Source organism: Dromaius novaehollandiae, chromosome 1 (assembly GCF_036370855.1).
Source record: "Dromaius novaehollandiae isolate bDroNov1 chromosome 1, bDroNov1.hap1, whole genome shotgun sequence".
Lineage (NCBI taxonomy): Eukaryota > Metazoa > Chordata > Aves > Casuariiformes > Dromaiidae > Dromaius > Dromaius novaehollandiae.
The window spans coordinates 132,608,602-132,634,235 of record NC_088098.1 but is presented as its reverse complement, the minus strand read 5'-3'; the positions used below and the strand labels follow the sequence as shown (position 1 = coordinate 132,634,235).

Below are 25,634 nucleotides of genomic sequence, written 5' to 3'. Positions count from 1 at the left end.
CTAGGGAGTTGCTCAGCCCCGGGCAGGGGCTGCATTAGGAAATGAGCCAGCCAAGGCAACATTGGCCATAATCTCTCTTTTTCCAAGGAAAATGCTGTGAAGTAGAACTGAGAACTTTTTTCTTGAGCTCTAGGTTGATACTGGTACTTTTACTGTGGAAGTGAAGCTTGAAACCTCTGAAACCTGACAGGCTCCCACCATTCATCTGGGCATATTTAGAACCATCATATGCCTCAATGGTTTTCTAAAACTATCATCTACATTTATCAATGTGCTTAAGCATGTGTAAACAAGTATTTTAAGGACAAGGTTATTCACATGCCCAGTTCACATGGAGTGCTTGGTTGAACTGGGCCTATCCACTTTCACCCTAACCTTTATATACTGAAAAATTAAATTCTTCATAATTCAACTGAATTTAAAATAGCTGAGTTATAATGCCGGCTGAAAAACAGAATTAAAATTCTGATTTCCTCTTGCCTACTCCACTAAAATTTGCAGATGTTTGGTCTGGCACAGATGCTAATAAATTCATCCTAAGTTTCCTTTATGCAGTAAATGCTGTTTAATAACTGTCAATCCTTTAAAAATACAGGTTTCCTCAAAAATACTGTGTTACAAAATAAACTATTGAAAAACAAGCAGTGCTCACCCAAGAAGTTTTTGGTGTTACTTTTTTACCTCCTACAGGTGGAGTACGACATTTAACTTTGAGACTCAAATGAAAATTGCAATATTGGTCTTTGTATTTAAGAGAAAAATAGCAATCTGTTTCGTATTCCTTTAGAAACTCCTACAGTTTATTCAGAAAGACATGGCTCTTTTCAGCTGCCAAGTTCATGAAAAGAATCAGCTGTGTAAAATAATTATGGAATGTCAGACATTGCCAAATATGGGGAAAGATGCAGGGCCTGTTCCACAAGCTTATATTTAGCTTCTGATTTGAAAGTATACTGCTTATTAAACTGGCATGGAAAAAACAGCTAGCAGTGAAAAGAATGGTCTGAACTTGCAGCTTTCTGTAAATTGAAATGATAGCAAGCATTTCGTGAAATTTGCCAAAATACAAATAAATTTAAACCCAATTCTTACTGCCTTCCACATCCCACACTGCTTCATCAAATTACGCTCCGTTTTCTTCAGTAGGGCAGCAGCAGCTTCAAAACACATACGTTTCTGAGAAGAGAGAAGGGGAAGATAGTTCACAGGGCAGGTCTATCGAGGGAAAACTTGAGGGCATAAAAGGGCAATGAGTGCGTAAAAGGGCAATGAGTGCGTAAAAGGGGAACAAGTGGCAGGCAGAACTCAAGGAGAGGCCCTTCTGAGCTTCAGTCATGTGGGGGAAGGTTATGGGGAAAGGAAATGGGGAAACTGAAGTCCGGGAGATTGCTGGAAGCAGGATCTGGAGGGGGAAGGGCCAGCCTGTTGAGCCGTAGGTGTTGTGCATGCCGGGGATGCACAGTGCCCATGCAGGGGATCTCTGGTGGGTCCCTGCTGCAGTCTGCCTCACCACTACCCCTGCATTAGCTCTTGCAGCACACTACAGGCTACACACAGCTGCGTTTGGTTTGTGGGTTCACAAGAGCAGGAGAAAGAGCATAACGATGCAAAATGTGCTGGGAGGTACCCAGAGAGCCCAGAGTTCGAAGGACCACCATTAAGACTGCCTCTCAGATGCAAAGAAGCATTGAGCACTTCTAAGAAACAGATTTGTTGGGTACGCTTCACCCTCCGGCTTGCCTGATGGGGTCTCATCCTGATGGGAGCAGGGAGCTGAGATGTCTGCACAAGGGCTTTATGGATTCAGAAAGTTGGAGCAGCAAAAGTGGGGCCTGAGATCAGACATTTGAGAAAGGTCAGAAGGAAAATTTGAACTTAGAAGATGAGGGAAATTCACTGTCTGAAGATGGGAGTGAAAAGATCAGGATGTGCAAGGGAGATGAGAGGACTGCTGAAACTTAGGGATCATGAAGTCGCTAAGCCAAGCAGGGCAGCTAACAAGCAGCATGAAAAACTTGAAATGTTAATGCTGCTCTGGAGCTGGAGCCAGCACAGTTCGAAACTCCATGTGCATCTTGCTGAGCCTCAGTGCCGAAAGGCAACCAGCTCCTTCAGATTTCTCAAAGAAGTTGCTAGTAGATAATTGCAATGTATGCCAAACGTGTAAGCCCTGAAAGTACTCATTATATTCCTTATCAAGCATCCAAGTATTTACTATATTCATGAAAACTGAAATGTCAACATTGGTTATATAGAGAGAGTTACAGAGAAAAGCAGCTCTTATAACAGCTCCTGCACAGGTCTCCCAGATGCCCTTCAGTCCACACGTGATGGTAACATACACGCAAATGTTTGACTTTGTATAGTACTTTTCCATCAATTTTTTTGTTATCAGTTAATAAAAATGTGAAGCTTACTGAGTCTCTCTTGTTTTTATTCTCTGCGCTAAGCTTTCTCGCTTTCGTTGTCAGTCTGCCCCTTTCGTGTATGTTCATTGCAGGAAGAAATGTGTCATTCTTCAACTAGCTGGCTCACAGTTTACTGCCCTGCTTTCTCTCTCTTCCATCTCATTCATCTTGATTGCAATCTCCTGCAGCCCTTGCCAGCACATCTCACTGATTTCCCTGTTCCATGCCATGTTATCTCCTTCCTGATCCCAGCACAGCTTTCAGTATGCTTTGGTATCCCTAAACTGCTTTTGTCTCTTTTCCTGTTTTCCCCACTCCTGGTAGGGCATCTACCCTGCACTTTTATTTTTTTTTTAAATTCCTCTTTTCTCTCTCTCTCCCCCATACTCCTCTGCCTCCAGCTCAGCTTAAGCAAACTAAGCCCGCACAATGCTTCCTTTCACTTAGACTTCCCCAGCGATGGCTGTTCCTCTTGGTCATACCCTTCTCCGCATATTCTTGAATAACTTCCTTGGCTCCCAAACAGTTCCTCACCACGTTGCCCATATCCTGCAGTAATACCTCTGCTTCCTCAGATTTCTAAGTGATTTCCACCGTTTGTCCTGTGCTGCTTTTGCTCTGCCAAAGGATTCCTTGAATGGCCCTGGAAGTACTTTTGCTTTTTGTCGTTCCATCTACTCAACCTGCCCATTTCAATCCTGTGCAGCTCAGATTCATGTTTTGTTCCATTCAACCCTCTTCTAAGAAATAAACAAAATTCTTTATCCACTCTGAACAGATTCCCAGGCATGTCATTTTGGCTAGTCATTGCTCTTTCCTCTCCTTCTTCACTCCTCTCTCCTCAATCTCAGTCCCTTCCTGACCTGCCGTGCATCTTCTCTAGTCCCTCAGACATCACTCCCAGCATTTCCTGGAGAGAAAGGGCAGAACAAGCCTCCAGGTTGCCTCTTCTCAGTCAGTATACCACAGTCCTCTCATCAAAGTCATTGCTTTCTTCTCAGAGGCAAATTGATTAACCACCTGCTCCACCTGCTACTCTCTCATCCTCCAGTTCTCCTAATCAATCTGTTGCCCCAAATTTACTGAGGAAACCAATTGCAAAGAGAGCACTAACACATGGGAAGCAAATATGCCTAAAATACACGTGATGGCAGAGTACTTTAGATACTGTCGTACCAGCTGTCTTGGGCAGTGCAAGACATGCAAGGAGACTGCCCAGCAGGCAGAGTGGGGTGACAACACAGCTAACATGCACCCATATTCACCCCTCAGCAACACGAACTCCAGTGAAAATCTTGCATGTATATGTGCTTCTTAGCTTCAGGAGACTATTAGAGACTCAGTATATACAGTGCTTTTTGGAAGAGAGTAGCTGTGTTTGTAGGGAAAATACTGTCCAGCAAACAGTTTAATACAGCAAATACTCTACAATCATACAGTAAGATCAAGGGTTTCCTCTTGACTGGTGTGGTGCTCTCGTATGCATTTGTGTCCTAAGAAAAGCCTGTTACAGGCAACACAGTGCATTTTTATTCAGCATTGGTATATGCAAAGAATAGTGGAAAGATGTTATATTTTACTCTTACTGTCTGCGTGCTTTTAGCTATAAAGAACTTAATGTTTGTGATTGTTTAATGGAAGGGCTTGTCAGAGAAACCACAGTCAAGGGCGCTAAGAATTTGCCTGGCTTTGACATCCTGATTTTCTTGAAGGAGTGATGTCCCTCAAGAGAAAGTTTGACATATATGAAAAATTTTTTGAAGTTCACAGGTTAAAGAAAAGAAACCCTTTCCTAGATAGATAGATGGATAAATAGATAGATAAATAGAATCAATTTTGTGGTATACTTTGCATACTGGACTCAGATGGTCAATGGAGAGCTAGGGAAGGTCAATGGGAAGAGCTGTGACTTTTCATTTCAGGTCTGTGTGAGAGCGATGGCGTACGTTGTGTGTCTCTAATCAGTGACATTCCTCAGAATAAGTGATAGCTGAAAGGTGTGTGTGGCAGGAGGCGGCCTGCCACTTCCCAGTAATGAGACCTCTGCCTTCTGGAGAAGGACACTGGCGGAGATGGAGGGAGATCCCCACTAAACCTGTTGGGATAAGGGCTAGTTGGCTTTGGAAGTTCGTTTGGATGCTTGGTGCAGTCCAAGCTGAGCTCCAAACTTATACGGATTTTTCTTTTTTTTTCTTGCTTATTGATCACTAAAAATAATAGGTCAAATGTGTTTTAATTGAGGTTTTGCAACTTTTAGAGCACTGCATTTCATGTATGGTTGATTCTATCCATTGTGATTAAGAATAATAGCAAACATTGTTTAAACAGGAGAATATAAGAGTATACCTGAGATGTTTTGCTTTCAGTTTTCTGAGCAAAAAAAGGGAAACTTGAAGTGTGGTAAACTAAGCCGTATACCACTAGTCCATAAAGGAAAACACTCCCAGAAGCAAATGATATTTTGGCTTGTGAGTTTTAAGATTTCAAACTGATTTTAAATGAGATTTTGTCCCAGATAGACTTACTTTTTCTCTGTCTTCAGAAACTGTCAGGTACTGCATGTCACCTAGCTGTTCTGTAACATGGTAAACATTAACCTTTCACATTTGATTGCAGGTAGCTTTCCTTTACCTTTAGGTAATATTTTTGTTTTATACTGTATACATAAAATCTATCAAAAACTCACTTCATGGGGAAAATCAGTTTGCAGTTTTAGCTGCTGACATGAATGTAAGCATGTCATATACAAGAGGAGCACAGTATTGCTTTACATATAACCTTGTATCTAAGAACCTTCTTGGTTAGTGAGGCTTGAGGCGCATATGTCAGCGGGGCAATTTGTCTTGCCAGACACATCTGTCATTTCTCTACTCTCACAGCACCAGGCATTCCCGTCCTGCACGGCTCCCCTCATGCAAAGGGTGTCTCGGCTCCCCGCGAATGCCCCGCGGTGCGTACCCAGTGCTGGCAGCACACAGCTTTGCGCCCTGCTCCCTTTGTCACCCTCCGTGCAGCAAAGTGAAGCAGTTCTCCCTGGCACCCTGCATCGGGAGGCAGACACCTGGTGGCTCGTGGCTCTTGGCACGCTCCCTCCTGGAAGAACCAGAGCTGTGTGTGCACAGCATAGATTTGGTTCAGACAGTGTGGGTTCAGGGCTACGAAAGGGCTGGGTAATCAGGACACATGCACCACGTGGGCATAAATATCCCAACGGCTAAAATCAGCTTTTGCTAGTGCTCAGCTCCTTTCATTGCGCTGAAAGAACTATGACTTTCTGCTTTTGCCAGGTCTTCCGTGAAAACTGAGGGAAGTCAGTCGCACATTTAAGCAGAATTGACAACCTGCTATTTAAACGGCAAAACAAACCTTTATCAATTCTTAAGTGGAATTAAATATTCACTTAATATATATAAGTAGATTTTGAACCATAACTGGCCTTGCTTCTTTGTGTTTCTCAGAATAAAAAAGCCACTTATGTTTTCTCTCAAATTTATTTCTGTTTGTAGAATGTGCTTATCTGGCATTCTTGCTATCACTATAACAACAAAAACTCAAATATTACATTGGTTCAATACTGAAAAAAAGGGTGATCCAAGCAAAAGGCAGCATTTCTCAAGACCTAAATCATTTATTTTTACATTGTTGAAATCAATGGCACTGTGATGATTAACGACATACTTCCTGAATTATCCATATAATCACAATAATAAGAGGTCATTGATTTGAATTTAATTTGCTGTCATTTAAAATATTTTAATTTGAAAATGCAAAATTTAGTGAGAAGATAGCTTTTTATAATGAATGGTATTAAAATAGACATATTCTAAAACTAAAATATGGCAACCCATGACTGGGAATCATGGTAAGACTAGAATTATGAATACTGAGCCGTTGTTTAATTCTAGTTATTTAAAATATTTCTCCTTTTCTTTGTTTCTCTTCCCATCATGTAGGTAGAAAACTGACAGGACTGTGCACATCTGTCTTGTGTGTATGTGTATATATTTGTTCACAGTTAAGCATTTTCATTTGGAATAATTTTAGTTTCCATAATAATATATTGGTCACGCTGTTAAAATTAGCTTGTCTTTGGTACCATTTCTAAAATATCTGCCCATTATTGCTTGCTTGCCATGATAAAAGATGAGTATTTGGGAGCTTAACTTTATGAAAGGGACACATGTATCCCAAGCATCGCTAGTCCTGGCTATTTTCTCTGAAACAGAGGCAAGGGTGATTTCTTTTTGCCAGTGTATTCTTTGTGCAAATGTATGCTTACTGAAAGAATATAATTCATAAAGGGCAAAGCCTGACCGAAGCAGGGTCTTTCACGGAAGAGCAGAGAGCTTATGCTGCCTTTCCAAAAATTGCAATCTTTATAAACATAGTGTGGGTAGGCTACTGTGTGTCAGACATGCGTTGCCAGAAGACTGGGATCAGAATTACTGCTGTGCAGCGGATCTGCGTGAATCTTATGAGCAACCTAAACCCCTTTTAAGCTGTGTTTGGAGGCCCCACATGAGACCCAGATGAGGCATAAACCTTGTGCTGGATTTCAAGACACACTGTTTTCCTGCATATGCATTAAGCAATTAGACCACAGGCTTAATGGCCCAGAGAGTCTTTCTGCAGGATCGAAGACTCAAAATAGCATTGAGGTCTTCTAACATAACACGTTGAGCACCAGTTGAAGATTTCTTCTTCACATGCACCAACCAGCACTGTATGTTGTATACAGTCACATTTTCTCTTCATTGGCGTGTTTCACTGGTTGTGCCCGCAGATGTCAAACACAGCAGATACTTAGAGCATATTACTAAACATTTCAGTTTCTCCTATTTTGTTCCCAAGTAGATACAGCACAAAACACAGCAGACAGGCAGGAGACTGAGGCAGATTTTTACCAGTGTGAATACGCCAAGACGCTCAGATTTTTGATCCAGGCACTAAATTGAGGAGTATATGGACATGCCTGGTGGTTTCTGACTGGGATGGGTGGTACTGTTATAAGCATGGTTTAAGAGATCAGCTCTGACTATTGAGGGTGAACAGCTAATATTCAAATGCAAGACTGATCCTGCCTAAATGCCTAACAGATTGGCATACCTAATTTCAGTAAGTATACTTCTCTTTTGGGGAGGATCCCAAATCAAATGTTAACATTGGCAGGCATAGTGCACTTTCTGGATACATGTATAAAACTTAGTAGTCTTTAAAACAGTAACCACAAATAGTGAACCTACCCTGCAGCATTGCCATTGTATTTTTGAGGTATGCTGTCACACCTGTAACCCAGTTATGATACATACGTGTAGGGTCTGTGTGAAAGGCAATAAAGAAGCAGGGTTACACTATGTACAGCCTGTGTTGATACCAATACCTCCCAGGAAAACCTGATTAACAGTTTTATAGGGAATGTCTCTGCCATAGTGCTCTTCATGCATTTTTCTTATTCCAGCTACCGAGCCTGCACATAGCTTTTCAGGATTACTTGCCCTTTGGACATGTGCTGGGAGGTAGGAAATAGAGTCACGCTAGGCTTGGTGGCTCAGCTTGGTGGCTGGAATTTCACTCACTTTGCAGGTGAGGACACAGTCACGACGATTCAACTGCCTACAGGTCTCCAGTGTCCTTTCCACAATTCTCCTGAGAAAAACACTGCCGACTGGAAACACATTTGACCAGATGGGCATCTTAAAGGCCATTAGTATCCTATCAGATGTTAGTACACACTGTGCACTGTGCCCCCAAAATTACTCAGGGGGGTGTAAGAAAAGCAAGTAGGTTTTGCAGTGACTTTGCTCACCAGAATTGTTTGGGAGTGGCAAGCTTGCACCCAGTGGGATGTCTGACTGTACACACACTCTTTGATGCAGCAAAATTGTAGTCTTACCGCTCTGTTTATGGAAGGCAAAGTAAGACATCGGTTAGAATAACCCATCATTGGTTGCACCGTTATACTAATGATGCTTTAACTGTGCTTAGCTCAACCCATGCCACTAAATTGTAACATCATTGAGAACTGAAGTGTAAGTTATGTTTGGTTCTAATTCTGTTTGCATACTGAACTACCTCAACTTGCTTTTATTTTGCTAATTATTTTAGCGGGAACAGCATGTGAATCCAGATGTTTGCTTCCTAGCTATCTGAACTGGATGCAAATTCTCTTGCTCTGCCTGCATATTCAGCAGCACTTTGAAACTGCTATATGTTCCGAGTTAAAATTGTTCATGCTGGAAGGGACCACATGAGGCAGGTCACATAGCATTAATATTTAGTCAACAGCAGGTCGATTATAACTCCTGTGACAAAGGGAGTCCAGATTAGCAATTTCAGTCAGCTTTGCATGAGGTGGGAGCTGATGAGCTCACTGATCTAGCTGGAAAAAATAAGTCAGCAGAGGGAAATTATCTCAGCCTCTTTGTTTACATTCTGTGGAAAGCAATCACATAGCTGAGCAGTGTACATTGTTATTTTTAATACAGTCAGCTAGGAAAATTCATTGCACCTTCATTATATCATATGTTATTACAGGTATAGTTTTGGAAAGGGCAATTCCTGGGGTATGATTCTGATCTGCCATGTACTAATTTTGCACAAGTGTAGCTCTTTGAAGCTTTCCTACATTGGCAGTAAGCTGGGGTATGCCTAGCTGCTTCATGTTAATTCCTCCAGTGTTTGCCTTTGTGGATGATATTTTGCTCCACTTTGAATGTGAGTCAAGCTCCCTTTCACAGGTTTCCACAAAGAAAGCTGGTGCAAAGTAGCTAATACTCTATAAATTCACACACTGTTTCACCACACACTAAATTCCTCTTGTAGACAGGTCCTCCTATACAGCGGAATGATTTCAGATTTAAATCAGCCTAAGTGAGACGGCATTCATCCAGCTGAACTGATAGTGTTACATGGGTGCAGCCATCACAATACAAGAAGAAACCCTAAATAAAAATCGAGACTTAACCTTGTTAACTCCATCTGAGCGGGGGTCCGGTTGAGGTTTTTTTCTGTCTGGGTTACAATGCTTCCACACCCGCTACTGAGGCTTATTCACAGCTTTGGCCACAGGCTTTTGTGCCTTCAGCATCAGTTTAGGTGATACCATTATTCTGTACTTTCATAGGTGGATAAAACTGTGAGAAAAGGACCCAAAACTTAATTCTCAATCATTTTCTGTACTTTCTCTTACTGAAAAAGTCTATTTCAATACCCAAACTTCATCTTCTCCTGATAAGATCAAAACCCCAAAACCTCACGTCATTTTAATGTAAAACTGGACATATCACTTAATCCTTAAACTGAAGAAAAGCTGGCAGCAGCCTTCATTTTAGGGAAGCAATTAAGCTAAGTGAATAGAGAGCTGGTTTGTGACTCTGGTGCCTGGGAGGTGGCGTCACCCTTCTGCCACAGGCTCTTGGGCTGCTTTCAATCACTTCACCCCCTCTGTGCTTCAGTCTCGCCATTTGCCAAACGGGGACAGAGCCAACTTTAAGCCTAGGCTACCTATGCCCATGCGTAAAGGCCTCTTGTTTGATCAAGCACTTTGCATGTAAAAGGGTGCATTTCTTGTTTCAGGTTTTAGAATGATACCAAAAGGAACTGTTGCCACCCCTGCATATGAATGGTGCTTAAAATAAGGTAAAGAGCTTTACAGTATTAAACAACAGAAAAAAATTGGCTTAGCCTTCACAACTCCCTACATGTGTGTTTTTCTCGCTCACATGCTGTTCATTGATTTTGCAGAGCACATGCATTTGCAAAAGTTGATCCTGAAGGAGGCTAATGAAACTTTTTACAGCATTTTTAGGCTATTCATAAAAGCACCATATTTAAGCTAGGTACCATTTATTGTTTTTATTACTGGTTTCTAAAACTAAAGATAGGCCCACCCTAGCCCATGAAAAGTTTCAGGTGCTTCCTTAGGTAACAATGACTATCTTCACTTACTCTGGCTACAGAAGCCAGAATTTCTGTCCTCTGTCCCCACCAGACAAATGGTAGGCAGATTGTTTACAGTGCAGAGTTGTAGAAAAAGAGAGTGAGGAAAAAAAGAATTTCATCTCTGTTTTCGCCAGTATCTTTCTCCTATTCTCCTACCCTTGCCTGTGCTCATTCAGAATCTCTTTTCCTTACAAAAGTCCAGTCCTTCCTTGTACTTCTTGTTCCTAGCTTATAGCGGTACAACCTGACTGTAGGGCACGGCCAGTGAATCATAATAGCAAATGTCAACAGGAAAAGTTCTCCAATAGCCCATTAGCTGTTTGAGTTCATATTTATTATTTACTGAGTGACTGTGAATAATGAGCAAATTGGTATAAATCATTAGATATTTGTGGCTAATTCTCTAGCAAAAAGGGAAAATCGGTTAAAGTAATTACATGATTTATTTGCAAGGAAAAATTTGCCTCCTTCTCATTAGTATTATATAGGGCAGACAGCACTAGCAAGAGGAATACAAGTGGCGCAAATCAGACTTGCAAAAAATGGAAAATCTGAAATGACAGGTGAGTGAAACAAACTCTTACAAAATGGCTCTATGGATCTGTCTGCCCTAATGTCTATGATACAGACCTATACAAGCATCAGCGTGTTAGACAACGCTGGAGATAGTTACCCCAAGTCGTGCTTGTAGGCAGTATTTAAAGGAGTAAATTAGATTAGGTAAATCCCATTCTACATCAATATGGCTATTTTTGGACTGCCGTGCCCAATTTGTGTGTGAGTTTGGGCTTAATCTTTTTCTCAAGGGGCAGTGGATCTGGTCAGTAGTGCCACTGATGCAAAAAGTGTGCAAGTCTGTGAGTCATTTAGGCGCATCTTCATAAAGGTAAGTTAGAGCTTTGTAGCTATTACACAAAATGGACAGAGGGATCAGTTCTGCAGTCAAAAGAAAATACCCATTCCTAGCATGCAGATTGTGTAGCAAGCAATAAAAGTAACCTCTCCGAAAACAGAATAACATATAGCTGTTTTCAGTTAGTCTTGTAGAGCCCGTGCAGCGAAGGTTCCTCATGCATTTTCTTAACAGTTCTCTTAATCAAATTCCTTTTTATATTAGTCTCCAAGAATATGTAAGAGCGGATTGTGTCTCAGAGTGTTTTTATGTTTTCTCCTTAGAGAAAATATATGGTATCAGGAGTCAATGTTATCAGACATTGCTATTATCCAAAATCTTACACCTGTTAAAAAGTCATACTCTGTGTCTTATTTAATTAGATCTAATTTTTGTTTCATTGCAAAGTCAAAGGCCCTCCAAATTAATGCAGCTGTCTGCATGTTTTTAAGCAAGAGCCTATTAATGCTGAACCATTTTTTTTATGAAAACATGTTATAAGTAAAGCTCATGATGGAAGTAATTTGTAATATTCAATGACCTCATTTTATACTGTTTTGCTCACTAGAAGCTAATGCATATGATGCCATGTGAAATTCTCAGACAAGCCTGTCTGCAGGAGTTATGGGAGCCATAAATGGATTAAACCTCTCACTCCCTGCTTTGGCAAGTGATCAGTTACATTTAAATAAAGGTCAGTCTGTCTTTACAAAGAACATACTGAAAGCAAGCTTAATAGCTTTCCCTACTGAGGCTAGAACATAACTATTTGAAGCATAATTAACAACGGGGTGCCAGTCACTGATTGTGCTTTTTGCTTTATTTTATGTCTGGGGAGTTCCAGTATTTCCCATTAGTTTTAAGAGGGGCCACGATGCTAGTTATCAAATTGACAGTCTTGACCTGGCCTCTGAAAGCAACTGTAAAATGTTGTTTGGGAAAATTAAGATAAATGCTAAATGCCGTACCGAAAATGGGACCGTAATATTGCTACAAATTGGACATTCGTGTTCCATGCCATGACTCCAAGTAACAATGTAGGCATGATATCTGATATGCATGAGAGCATGGACTTTGTTAGTCCAAATACCAGATGATGGTGATAAGGAAATACACCGGTTGTTCTATTATCTCATCTTATGAGCGCTGTATTTTGAATTCTGTATAAAATACCTATTTTTTTTCAGTATTAACAGAGTGAACAGCTCTTCCAGCTGTTCAACATGTAGATAGGATAATCCTTGCATGGTTGATGTGAAACAGGTGTAGCTGTCCATTCTGTGAAAGGTACTGATTACAAAAGAGTTATTTGTCAAGTGGATTAAATATCTAGCCCACATGGGGCATTTAAGAATAAACCATGATATGTTCTGGTTCTTCAGAACACTTATTTTGTTTGGGGTTTGCTTGACCAATGTTGTAGCCCATGTGGCAGAAGTAATAGTCATCTGTATGTGAAGAGAACATAACCAATACAGCAATTTTGGTACTCTGCAGACAGCCTGAAATTCTAACGGAGGTATGTGAATTACCTTGACCCTGCCTGACTGGAGTACCAACTGAAGTCCAATGATTGCACTTCATTGCCATCAGCAGCTAATTTAGCCCTGATGATTTTATCTAATGTTATCAGGGAGTGGGGTAAGAGCAAAGCACAGTGGATTGGCTTTGGGGAGTATCTGGAGATAATGCAATGCAGAGAAAAGAACAGACCAGAGAGAGAAGCAGGAGACAGGAAAAACAGCAAAAGAGTGAGGAAGAAGAGAAATTAAAAGGCAACAAAGAGGGTGGGATTGGGTGGAAAAGATCTGTTATTTACTGATGAAGGTGATATGAAGTATTATGGGAAAGTATCAAAGTCTTACATTGTAGCTGTGATAGAAAGGCTATTTTTTTCCTTTAATCTCCATGTAAAACCTCAAGCTATTTTTATCTCGGCCATTCTCATCTGATATTTGGTTGATGCCTGTGTTTCCTGTTCAGCTCTACTACAAGCAAGCAGAGTTCTGAATCCCCCAAATGTTCCTTTGTTATCTGTCACAGAATAGACACCAGAAGAGGAGGACAGCCAACCAGAGATTAAGATAAAACCATGCATTTTCCCCATTCTACCTGCACTTTGTGGTTAAACAGAGGGTTTTAGGTCTGCAGGTCTTTATTTCCTTTCATGAAAGCTGCATCCATTTTCAGAGTTAATTAAATTAATTAAAACATTTAGGAACTGGCAAGAAAAATGGAGCTCCACTTGGTTTTACAAACCCTTAGACATATTAAAGTAAGAAAACTAACACTTTAAGCAGTGGCACATCATTTCTGTCATTCTACTTCTCTAAAATTCACTTGTGTTTTTTGTTTTTTTTTCCATTTCTAGGATTTCTTTTTCCTGACAGAAAATTTGGATAGGAAGTGGAGAAGTCAGTGACTGATTTACTTGACAATACTCAGCTTACACACAGGTTTCATTTTTTACAGTTTTTCTACAAAGCGACCAACTAATGCTCTGCTTCCAGCATAGGCACTTCAAGGTCCTATTTCTTTGTTTTCACCACAGGTCAGATCCAATCATCAGGAAAAACTAATTTCAAAGCATCTTCCATCACAGGCACTCTACAAAAATGAAATGAAACAGCCAACCAGAAAAAATACCTTTTCTTTAACTCGTCAACCCTGTGTCAATGATGCAGAACTCCTGTCAAGTTCAGATAGCAAGGTTTGCTAGTCAGTAGTGAACGTGGGTCTGTGGCTAATAAATCCATAACAATTTCTCTCTTCTGCAGGTCGTTTACCTTAAGGATCAATAACAGCCAAATGCGTCTCCTTTGAGCTTTTAGCATTCCCACATTATGTTTTTCCTCATGTTGATTTGAATACTTTAAACACTTGCTTTGTTCTCTATTGTAGGTCATGGGTTATATGGGACTTTTGAAATGTTGTCCTCCTGGAGAAAAACTAGAGAAGACCAACATGTTAAGGAGAGAACTGCAGCTGTATTTGCAGACTCCATGCTCTCGTTTTCTCTCACCACTGCCATGTACCTGGTCACTTTTGGAATAGGGGCCAGTCCCTTCACTAACATTGAAGCAGCCAGGATTTTCTGCTGCAATTCCTGTATTGCAATTTTCTTCAACTACCTCTATGTACTCTGCTTTTATGGTTCCAGCCTGGTGTTTACTGGCTACATAGAAAACAACTACCAGCATAGTATCTTCTGTAGAAAGGTACCAAAGCCAGAGGTATTGCAAGAGAAGCCTGCATGGTATAGGTTTCTTCTGACAGCCAAATTCAGCGAGGATACAACAGATTCAGAGGAAACAAACACTTATGAAAGTCATCTTTTGGTGTGGTTCCTTAAACGCTATTATTGTGACTGGATAACAAACACTTACGTCAAGCCTTTTGTAGTTCTCTTTTACCTGGTTTATATTTCCTTTGCCTTAATGGGCTACCTGCAGGTCAGTGAAGGGTCAGACCTTAGTAACATCGTAGCAACTGCAACGCGAACCATTGAGTATACTACTGCCCAGCAAAAGTATTTCAGTAACTACAGCCCGGTCATTGGGTTTTATATCTATGAGTCGATAGAGTACTGGAACACCAGTGTTCAAGAGGATGTGCTAGAGTATACCAAGGGGTTTGTGAGGATATCTTGGTTTGAAAGCTACCTAAATTATCTTAGGAAACTCAACATATCTACTGGATTGCCCAAGAAAAATTTCACTGATATGTTGAGGAACTCTTTCCTGAGAGCCCCTCAGTTTGCCCATTTTACAGAGGATATCATCTTTTCCAAGAAATATAACAATGAAGTTGATGTAGTGGCCTCCAGGATGTTCTTGGTGGCCAAGACAATGGAAACCAAGAGGGAAGAACTTTATGACCTCCTGGAAACGCTGAGGAAGCTCTCTCTCACCTCCAAGGTGAAATTCATCGTTTTCAATCCATCATTTGTGTACATGGATCGTTATGCCTCTTCAGTGGGAGCCCCCTTACAAAACTCCTGCATCAGTGCTTTATTTCTGCTCTTCTTCTCTGCATTCCTGGTGGCAGACTCTCTGATCAATGTCTGGCTCACTCTAACTGTTGCCTCAGTTGAGTTTGGAGTTATAGGTTTTATGACCTTGTGGAAAGTGGAACTAGATTGTATTTCTGTGTTGTGCTTAATTTACGGAATTAATTATACAATTGACAACTGTGCTCCACTGTTATCAACCTTTGTCCTGGGCAAAGAGTTCACAAGAACTAAATGGGTGAAAAATGCCCTGGAAGTGCATGGGGTAGCTATTTTGCAGAGCTACCTCTGCTATATAGTTGGTCTGATTCCTCTTGCAGCTGTGCCTTCAAATCTGACCCGTACACTGTTCAGGTGCTTGTTTTTAATAGCATTAGTCACCTTCTTTCACTGCTTTGCCATTTTACCTGTGATACTGACTTTCCTGCCACCATCCAAGAAGAAGAGGAAAGAGAAGAAGAATCCTGAAAACCGTGAGGAAATAGAGTGTGTTGAAATGGTGGATATGGATAGCACCCGAGTGGTTGACCAAATTACAACAGTCTAACTTGTTTGTTTGTTGTTTTTTACACTAGGTCTTACTGAGAGAAAAAGAAACCAGTGTTGGCTAAACATTTTGGGAGGGAAAGAGGTTTGAGAGGGGTGTTCACCCTCTAAGCTAAATCCAGGAATACTCAGAATGATGGGAGGAATGAAGAAAAAATCGGGGAGGAGGGGTCGTTGTTCCTTGATTGGATCCCTTAACAGGTGTTATGAGAGAATTTGCACACACATGCAAAGAGAGGGTGAATTTTAGACACATGAAGTAAGATCTAATGAGCAAAGTTGGGTTACTAAGCAGCGTTCTGCATTGTCTGTAGTGCAGGTACTGCAATTATTGTTGCTAAACCCAATCAGATTGAAAGGTCAACTGTCAAGGCTGGAGTAGCAGTAAGTGTTTGCTGGATGTAAAGGCTTTACAAACTTTCTGCACAGCAATAACTCAAGTCAGTGAGTCAGCTCTTATAGGTCTTAGCCATCACATTTAATTTTTCTTTTCTCCCCTAATCTAAACATTTATGCAAGACTGTAGAACAGATAGCAAACTGTACTGGGAAAGAAGGCAGTATGCAGCAACCAAACACTTTCAAAACGCATTTATGTTATAAATCACCTTATTTTTCCTAAAAATATCATTATTTTAAAATGTAAATCATCCCCTGGAACATTTTTAATCATGGTTTTATAGCTGTTTCTTTTTCTTATAAAAACAAAAAGAATGAAAAAAAGAACAAACAAAAAATCCCAGTGACTCTGTCACTCTAGAAAATATATAATTCTATTTTATAAATGTCTCGCTACTAGTTAAACAAGTAATCTGCTTTACCAACTGTAATTTTGTTAGCACTCTACTAGCACGTGCCAGTGAATCTAGCAGCAGACAGAAGATGGTGTACTGAATATTTCAGCACCAAAATCCATGACACAAACCTCAAATACTTAAATGTCATCAAGGGAGTGAATGTTAGGGCTCTTTAGTAAGAGTCTATTTCAGGCCATTCACTGGTAATGCACACTAAGAGGATTAGTGGGTAGTTTTACATAATGTATTACTTAATGCCTCAGTCTTCCTAGAGTACCTGTAAAGCAATAGACCTTACGGCTATGGGCTCTTCCAAGAGAGAGTAGACCATGAGTGCCATATGTAACAAGCTGAAGGTAGGGACTGCAGTTTAATAAGTTTAGCTATGTCCCCAAAGAGCCTATATCAATGGGATCTATTGAAAACATCACATTAGAGGGGGGAAAAAATTAAAAGATTACATTACTGAATCTTTTGGAGCTGTGAGTTCTAAATCAATAATTCTGCCAGCATCTGTGATGTGGAGTAATGTAGACAAAGAAGCATCTCTTTTCTCCTCCACCTCCTCCATCCTTAAGAACTACAGACTCATTCTGGGAAGGTTTTATTATGAGGCAGAGCCCCAGTGGGGATACATAAGCCAATTGTACCAGTTTTGCTGAGAGTATTCCAACTATCAGCCGCCCGCTAAAACCCAGTCACGGGAAGCTAGCTGGTGTGTCAGGTGTTTTAATGAATATATGGATATTTCAACCAGACTCTTTCTTACAGCTTGTCCAGAAAGTAGGATTTCTTGAAAAGTTTTCAGTGCTTGGCACAGTATCTGCCTCAGTCGTGGTATATGAGGGTCTAATGGGCATTGCAGGAGCCATGTGGCTTGGCCCAGTGAGAGTGCTTTGGCTCAGGAGGCTGCCTGGGTTACACGGACATTGGCGTGATTAGCGCATCTATGATAGCAAACGCAGACTATGCTGCATCCCGTGAAACTTCCCTTCAGCATCAATTCTGAGTGACCCCCGGATGCACTGTGCAAAATCCTCAAATGCCACCCTGTGAATGTTGATTTGCAAGCAAAGGATACTACCAAAGCTTCTTCCCTAGCAGAAAATAAGATAGCCAGATATTTTGCCCTGAAGCAAAATGTTACATACCGACTAGCAAAACAAGTTTGCAGTGCAGCTGCCAACATTTGCTTCCCCTGGATAGCGCTCTTCCCTGACCAGAGGACAAAGGATTTTGTGTCCAGGAACACACAGGCTCTTTGCTTCAACAGCATCAGATGCAGTAGCAGCTGGGGAGCTGTAACAACAACTTCAGCCTTGGCAGAAATCAGGTGGACACCCTCAAGACAGCCAAATGAATGTGAGCTTAGGGAAAAGATCTGTTTCCCCTATTTTCTTTAGACTCAGGCTTGGGGCTACATTTTCCAGCCAGAAATAATTCCTCAAATATATATTCCATTGCAGATTTTCTGTGACAGTCATTATGCCCTCTATGTAATAATCACCCTGTGTCCCAGCTGTTCAACAGGCAGCTGCGGTGGCTTTTAAACTTCTGAGGGCATTAACAGATCAGCTGAGTGTTTCAAAGAAATAGCAAACCACTTTTGACAGCAGCAGTCTACTGAGTTGTGGGACACCTGGAAATGGGAGATGAGTCAAAAAGGTTGTTTGTACACTGCAGAGAGGAATGCGTGTCAAACTGATTTTGCACCTCTGTTATCCCTCATGCCATCATCTGCAACCACCAGACGCAGTGATAGGTATGATAAACCTCCTCACATCTAATTGAAATGCATAAATAGGAGCATCTTTTAAAAGATGCCCAAAGATGAGCTTGTAGTTTCACAGATCTCTTATTAAATCTCAGCATGTGAGGCCTTCTGAGCTCTCCAAGAAAGATGATAAAACCAGTGATAAAATTTCTCTGCTACCTCCAGACCTATTGGAAAACGGATGTAGAGGCGTTCCTAAGACAAAGTGCCTCAGTACATGCTTGAGCTTCTGCAGAAATCAGGGTTAGAAGGCATCTAGCCTGTCCTCTCGCTGCAGGGCAAAGCCAGCTGTACTTAAATCATTGCTGAAGGATATTTGTCTTGCCCATTCTTAGAAATCTGTATAAAGGCAGATTCCTGAACCTCCTCTGGAAATTTATTCCAGGAATTTATTCCTTACCAGTAGTTGCTGTTGCTTCCCAGGGCTGGCAGGGAAAAGGGACCATGCCCGTGTCCATGCAGGGAAGGCCGGGCTAGGGAAGTGCCACTTTCTAAAGCCTCTCAGCTCACACAGAAAAAGCCAAAACAGAACCAGAAACAACTTATGTACCTTTCTAATGACATTTCACCTCAAGCTGTTACTCTATTCCCCACTTTCAGGCTTGGTGAGCTAAAACCATGAAAATGCCTACAGTGTACTTAACCAAGCTCCATTAGATTTCTGCCTGAATCCCAATGTATCTGAATTACACCAAATATTCCTTCTGTACAGGTAGCTTCAATACTTCAACATGTACCAGAAACTGCATGTTCTCCAGACTATGCTAACCCACTTTGGCCTTCATCCCCTTTGGCTCTTTTCTCCAGAGCAATTATTTTCACCAAAGTCAATTGCATCCATAGATTAACGGGTGCAAATATCATGCTCTATTCTTGCAAAGCATTCCAGATGCCTAACTGTGCATAAGAATGTACCCTTACTGGTAAACCTCCTTTTTAGAAGACTACCTATGTTTAAGCACTTTTTGTCACGCTGTTAAGTGGCTTTTTAGCCCAGGTTTAACTACGGTTTTGTCTGCAATATAAATGACCCAAATTTTGTATAAACTCAGTGAGTAATGTCATATTATACACTGTCAGGCACTGACTAAAATTTAACAGCAAATATTTTAAGTAAGGCTAACAAGAATGAGCAGGACTGTGGCTCTCTGAGCACATAGATCAGCTACAAACATGAAAAGTTCCATACAGTAAGGTCTGGTGTACAGTATATTTTTACTATGCAGTAAGCATAGGGAAAAAGAACCAACCTAAATGCATACAACCATCAGGATCAGTGCAGTCATTCTTGTAATATAATTCCTTATTTTGGCTTAGCACAAGCTCATTTTCAATGCATAAGTACTCTAACTGGAGGAAAAAATGAAAAGAGAAAAGCTGGTATAGCTGGAATGATTTCACTGTAAAAATTAATTGATGAAGCCAGAATTTTCTGCCCAAAGCTTTACGTGAGAATGTTCCAGTTAGATTAAAATTAGAGCTGTGAAGGCTGAGATAAACTTGTCTGGCAAAGAAAAGGAGCTGCTTTTCTAAAGACAAGCAAACATACTCATCATGGTCAACTGCATGAACCTGGAGAGAAAACAATACCAAAGTGGCGTGAGGTTACTTTGAAACATGTGAGGATTCACACCTGCTCCCAGAAGCTTTCTGAGCCAGCACTGATTTCAGGTAAAATGTACACTGTAAATTGACAGGTGTGTTTTAAAATGCTTCTCTAGACCAAGTGTCTCCTAAGCCACCAAATCCCACTTCAACCAAGAGCTTGTTTAATTTCATTAAAAGAAGAAACAAAATCGAGTGGTGGCACTACTGGACAAAATTCAGGAGGGTCAGAACTAGAGACCATGACTTCCCCTTTAAACAGTGAGACGGTAGGAAAAGGCTTCTCTTTAGCATGTGTCTTTTTAAGAGAAAAAGCTGGTTATTTCAAAACTTAGCAAATTAATAATTTTCCTATTCCTTAAGTTGGGAAATAGACACAGAGTTTTTGGAGGACTAGGGAAAGGAAGCAGAGAATATGAGTTAGGCCTTGGGTTTGCTACAGACCTCAAACTGCCCTAATTACCCTAGGGTGGATGGGAGGCTAGAGGCAGGAGCGGAGCACAAGAAGGAAAGGTGCCCATCTGTGCTGTGGGTTACCTACTGCAGCAAACCAGAGCGAAGTGCACGGCTATTGCATGCTACTGCCAGGCCGGTGCCCCAAGGCTCCCCTGGGGCAAAGTCTCCATTCTGCGGCCCGGGCCAGCAGGTCACCCAGCATGGTGCAGCTTGAAGCATGTAAGAAATCCTGTTCACATACAGCCACTCATCTGTGCGAAATTATTAAAACGCTTACGTGTCTCGCTGAAGCAGAGCTCACGTGGTAAGGCACAAGCCCAATGGGAAGCTGCTTTCTTAAAGACCCTCAGCAGAAAGGACGACCCACAACTTTTTTCTCCCTTATGTTAACACCTATCAAGACCCATTTCTATACAAATCAAATTGTATGATTAGCTATATATGGGCAAAGTGTTTCTTCTTTGCTTGTATAGTTACATTTATCACTCAAGCTATTTGTCATTTATTGGCTTTTAAATATTTGGAAAGGAGTAAGCATCCCTGGGTACATGCAGCTCTGATGAGAATGGGGAGAGCAGCACAGATTCCAGCCCATTGCAGGCATGGGGGCAACTCAGCTCACCCTCTCCCTTCCCCGATCCAACTGGAGAACGAGGAGCTTTAGGTCCAAATTCTGGGCTGTGCATCTGAGCAACCCATCGTGAAAACCACCCCCTGCCAGAAAAGTGCAAGGGAAAATCTTTCTTTGAGATGGGCATGGGCCCAGGAGGTGACTCAAAGAAGTATTCCTGCCCGGCACACTTGAGGTTGGGCAGAGTGACATTTCTGTGGATGCACCCTGCACCCCATAGTGGTCCTGAGACATCCACACCTGACACAGCCTCCCGCCTGAAGAGAGGGGCACCTTAGCATTTACATGAAGCTACCTGGGGCAGTTACTGCTTAGACAAGAATTAGTCCAATATGGTTGGTGTTCTAAAAGGCATCACCTTTTTTAGTTTGGGGGGGGGGGGGGGGGAAATCAGTCTAAATAACTCTAGGTTATTTAAGCTCCAAGAAGTCTTAACCTGTGCGTCAAATAAATGGCTTGCAAGATTTCAGGGGGTTTTGTTTTGGCTTTTTTTAACCTATTTTTACTATTTTTGTATTAACTTAGGGAAGAAAATTGTATAATGGATCTCAATGTACAGCATAAGCCTAAAATAAAATGGCTGTCTCTCTCTTTGCTTCCTGTGCTCCCAACCTGCTACAGAATTCCCATTCCACCCCCTAGTCAGCAAACCAATGAATTATCTGGCCTATCCCAACTAATTAGGCTGTGCGTCCTCTCCAACTCCCATCAGAGAGCGATGGTTGAACAGTTCAAGGGCACCTGCAGCAGCTTGAGGCCAATGATGCCCCAAAGACGGAGCTTGCGCTGCTTCCCCAGTAGCTGCCCTTGCCCCATGCTGCACCCTGCTCAGCAGCAAGCACAGGGAAAAGGCTTTCACTTTGTATGCGTCTGTTCCCATGTTCATGGCATCCAAGTGCTTTTCTTTGTTTTTCCTAGCAAGTCCAGCAGCAGAACTGCAGCCCAAGCAGACTAACCAATGGTGAAGATAAAAATCTGCAACTGAGTGGTGGTTTGAATAGCTCCAAAATCTAGAGTTGCCAGATTACATGAGAACTAGACCCCTACCAGGACCGCCAGAAATATTGCTGTTAAACATTTCCTTACAAACAGCTTAGCATCCAAAAAGTTATAAAACACCTGTCAAGACGCACCTCACCTTCTGCATGGTAGAGCTGAGGTCACCGCTCAGGGTCCATCCCTAGGTCCTTTGTCCTTTCCCAGCACCCACGCAGGCCACCCATTTGCACCTTCTCCCAGGGGCTTGGCGGAGAGGAGGCTTCCTGAAGAAGCAAACCACCAACTGAGTGATAAGGGGGGTTAGTTACGGTTGCTCTGTCACACATTGGTTGCAGCAATGAGATAAAAATGAATTTACTCAAAAGAACAAGTGAGGAACCCAAGCTGAAGTCAGGGTAAGCAGCAGCAGGCCTGAGAGCTAGAGAGCTCTTGGCTGCCAGCAGCACTTGCGAAGGCTTTCAGCCACTTTGGTTTCAAGGAAAGTTGGAGTCTGGAGTTCAGAGGTAACTTCTGCTAACTGTTACGGTTTCTGATCTGGCCCCTTCCAGTCGTGCTTTCTCACGCTGCCCTATATTCAGGTTTCACAAGCACTGATGGCAGAAATTCTGTCTGAAACCAACAGTCTAATTCTATTTTCTAACTGCTAATCCAATGTGAAAGAGGCTACATCTCAACATCATTCAGGAACTCAAAGAGCAACAGTCCTGTGCAAGGCCGGCATGCCTCGTTGGCCTGCATTAGTGAAAGCTGTTCATGTAATTGTCCATAGACACGACTTGCAAAAATTAGGCTAAATGTGTAATCAATACACATTACTCTGAAAAAAAACCCTCTCATCTGCATGTATACCTTCAGAACACGGACATATTAAATCTCTTTTTTAGGTTACCAAGTAATTCAAGCAAGCCCAACAAATGTTCACAAACAGCATGTCTAAATAGTGTATGCTACATACTAATCAGAATATTTTAATTCCAAAATACCACATTTCGTCATTTGTACAACCAGTTTGCACAGATGAACTAGGCAGGACTACTGATTCAACACACCTGAATGTGCTCACATTTACATTCAACCTTTAAACATCACTTACACATGTGTAGGTTAATGGCAGTACAGAATTTATTGAGGAGAACTGGATTTGTTTTACTGATTTAAGTTTCCTGGCATAGAATAACTGAAACATATGATAACCATCTAGCTATAAAGAAGAGGGGAATAAGACATCTAACAATCCAACAGCAGAAATAAAAGTCCACTTTAAAGTTTACAGATACAGGATATGAAAGAAACATGCTTTAAAGAGCCTAATAGCTGCAAAATCTAGAGTATATACAATACAACATGTTTTAAATGAATGCAAAATATTCTATTCTGATTCTCTTCGGCCACATTAAATCACTTTAAATATGCTCCATTCTGTGAATGCTCATACTTTTGAGCAGGATTGCCACTAATCCTAGAAATTACCAAATTGCACAGGTGAAGTTTTCTGGAAACAAAATTTTAAAGGCATACAAACAAATCGATGCCAGAAAACACATAGTGTAAAAAAGTATGCCTTCACATACTGATTATATCTCATAATAAGCAATCTGTTCACTGATACTACAAGTAAAAATTATCTTATATTTGGCAGCTATATTCAGGAAAAAGATATACCCCACTAATATATATATAGTGCATACACCCACATACCAATTATGTATAGTGCATATACCAAATTCAAGTTGGCTCTATATAAAGAGGAGGAAAAGGCAACCCAGCAGTGTAGTCAAAAGTTTGTAGGAAGAATGTTTTAGCTGTCCTGATGGTAATGAATCAGCAGGAGTGGAGTGACAAAGAAGTTATTGAGTTTAAGAACAAAGAAGCTAGCTGCAGAAATTCAGAACTGCTAAGAAAGGAAAATAAACAGTTTTTATTGTGTCAGGTAAATGGGAGAGAAAATATAAAAACTGCTGAGTTGCAAAGGCAAAGAAGGTCTAAGTGAAAATGAAGAGTGAGCAAAATTATTTGAGTGTATGTAAGATTTGCAGCTATAACGTATATTAAGGTTGTCTAAATAGGACCAGGGCTCTCCGCATATGGCAAATGAAAATTCACAGCTGCCTCCTTACTTGGATTCAAATATAGATTCAGTACTTCATTGCTTTGGAATAAAAGGTGGATTTCATTCATAATTGACTCTGGACCCCAGTGCTGGAGACTTTTGCAAGAAATATATACAATATCATACAGAATTAGAGAGCAATCAGGTGCATGCTGGCTTATAACTTACTGAAAATAACAAATGCACCCTCACTCTTTTGGCTAGAACATTCTTACTTAGAGAAAAACAGCTGATTGGTAATGTTTTTGAAACAGCCACACCTTTCTGATAAAATACTCATGTGTTGGAGGGGTTTTTTTTTCCTTTAAGCTATGTTTAGTTTTCTTTCCAGACAAAGTGAGCCCTGAGGCACACTTCCTATGGTGGGAAGTGGGAAATACCAGCTCCCTTAAGGTGATTCTTGAGTCAAGAGCATCTGCAATTGATTTTCTCTCATTTCTTTCCTCTCAGCATGCTGTTGTGAGGTGTTCCAGACTTGCCTATTCACAGCAGTATATAAATCAGGATACTCTACCTCTGGTGGCAAGAGAGGTGGGATTCTGCTGAATCTCGCCTGGTGCTGGCTCCAGAGACAGTGGTCCCAGTATAACTGCAGGATTATTCCTGTTGTGTAGCCCCTTTGACAGAAGCCATTTCTGCCAACAGCTCAGATCTTACTGGGAGAGTCCCTACAGCAGCTGTCACAGGAAAACCAAAGACATTTTGCTGCTCTGCCATACCCCTGATATATATGAGAGACATGACATATATTGTTAAGTCTAGAAAGGAGAAATATTCAAAACTCAATGTCAGAACATCATATTATAGTTTATATCCCCATCTGTGTGCATATTAGACAGAAGATTTATAATATGGAATGTGCAGAAACAGGGAGAGGAAAAAAGAGAGACAGAGAGAGAGAGAGAGAATACCATTTAAACTTAACCATACTTACTTTTAACTTAAACTACCCATTTGATGCTCTGCAAATCTCTCCAGAAAAGGAGCAATTATTGCCTTGCAGCCAGTGACAATACCAAGCCTGAAGAAACTAACTTACAAGAAAAGGTTAAAAGAATCAGGCTTAGAAAGGGGAAATTCGGAGTTGAGATGCAAGACTTCAAAATTATGAAAAAGATTGGTAACATTGATAGAGTTCCTTTTCTTCCCAGCTTGTGTTTCGAAAGCCAGGATCTCAGAATATAAAATGTCTAAAGTGAGCAGTAAATAAAAAATTTAGGGAGAATATTTCACAGGTAGAAATAACAAATACATATTGGAAATGGGAAAATCAAGGGAGACAGTAAGTCGACTCAGATCAGAAATGTCTAGATTTACTGTAGAGAACGCCACAAAAGCCTGCACAGAAAAGCTTTCAAATGTACTCACAGCCCTGAAGAACTCTTCAGGTGGTCTCTGCCAGCATCAAGCTGAAAATAAGGTAAGAGGTTTAAATTGTTGACACCTACAACCAATAGAGCTTTAAAC

At 41.1% G+C, this 25,634-nt stretch overlaps 1 protein-coding gene across 2 annotated transcripts in view; it reads left to right on the top strand.

The window, feature by feature from the left end:
• PTCHD1 (patched domain containing 1) overlaps window positions 1-21,647 on the top strand; it is a 40,380-nt gene extending 18,733 nt beyond the window's left edge. For both annotated transcript variants that reach the window (XM_026117407.2, XM_026117408.2), the window contains one exon: window positions 14,143-21,647. In XM_026117407.2, coding sequence (XP_025973192.2) covers window positions 14,143-15,797 — 1,655 coding nt within the window. In that variant the 3' untranslated portion in view covers window positions 15,798-21,647. The remainder of the gene's footprint in view (window positions 1-14,142) is intronic.
• The last annotated feature ends 3,987 nt before the right edge of the window (window positions 21,648-25,634 follow it).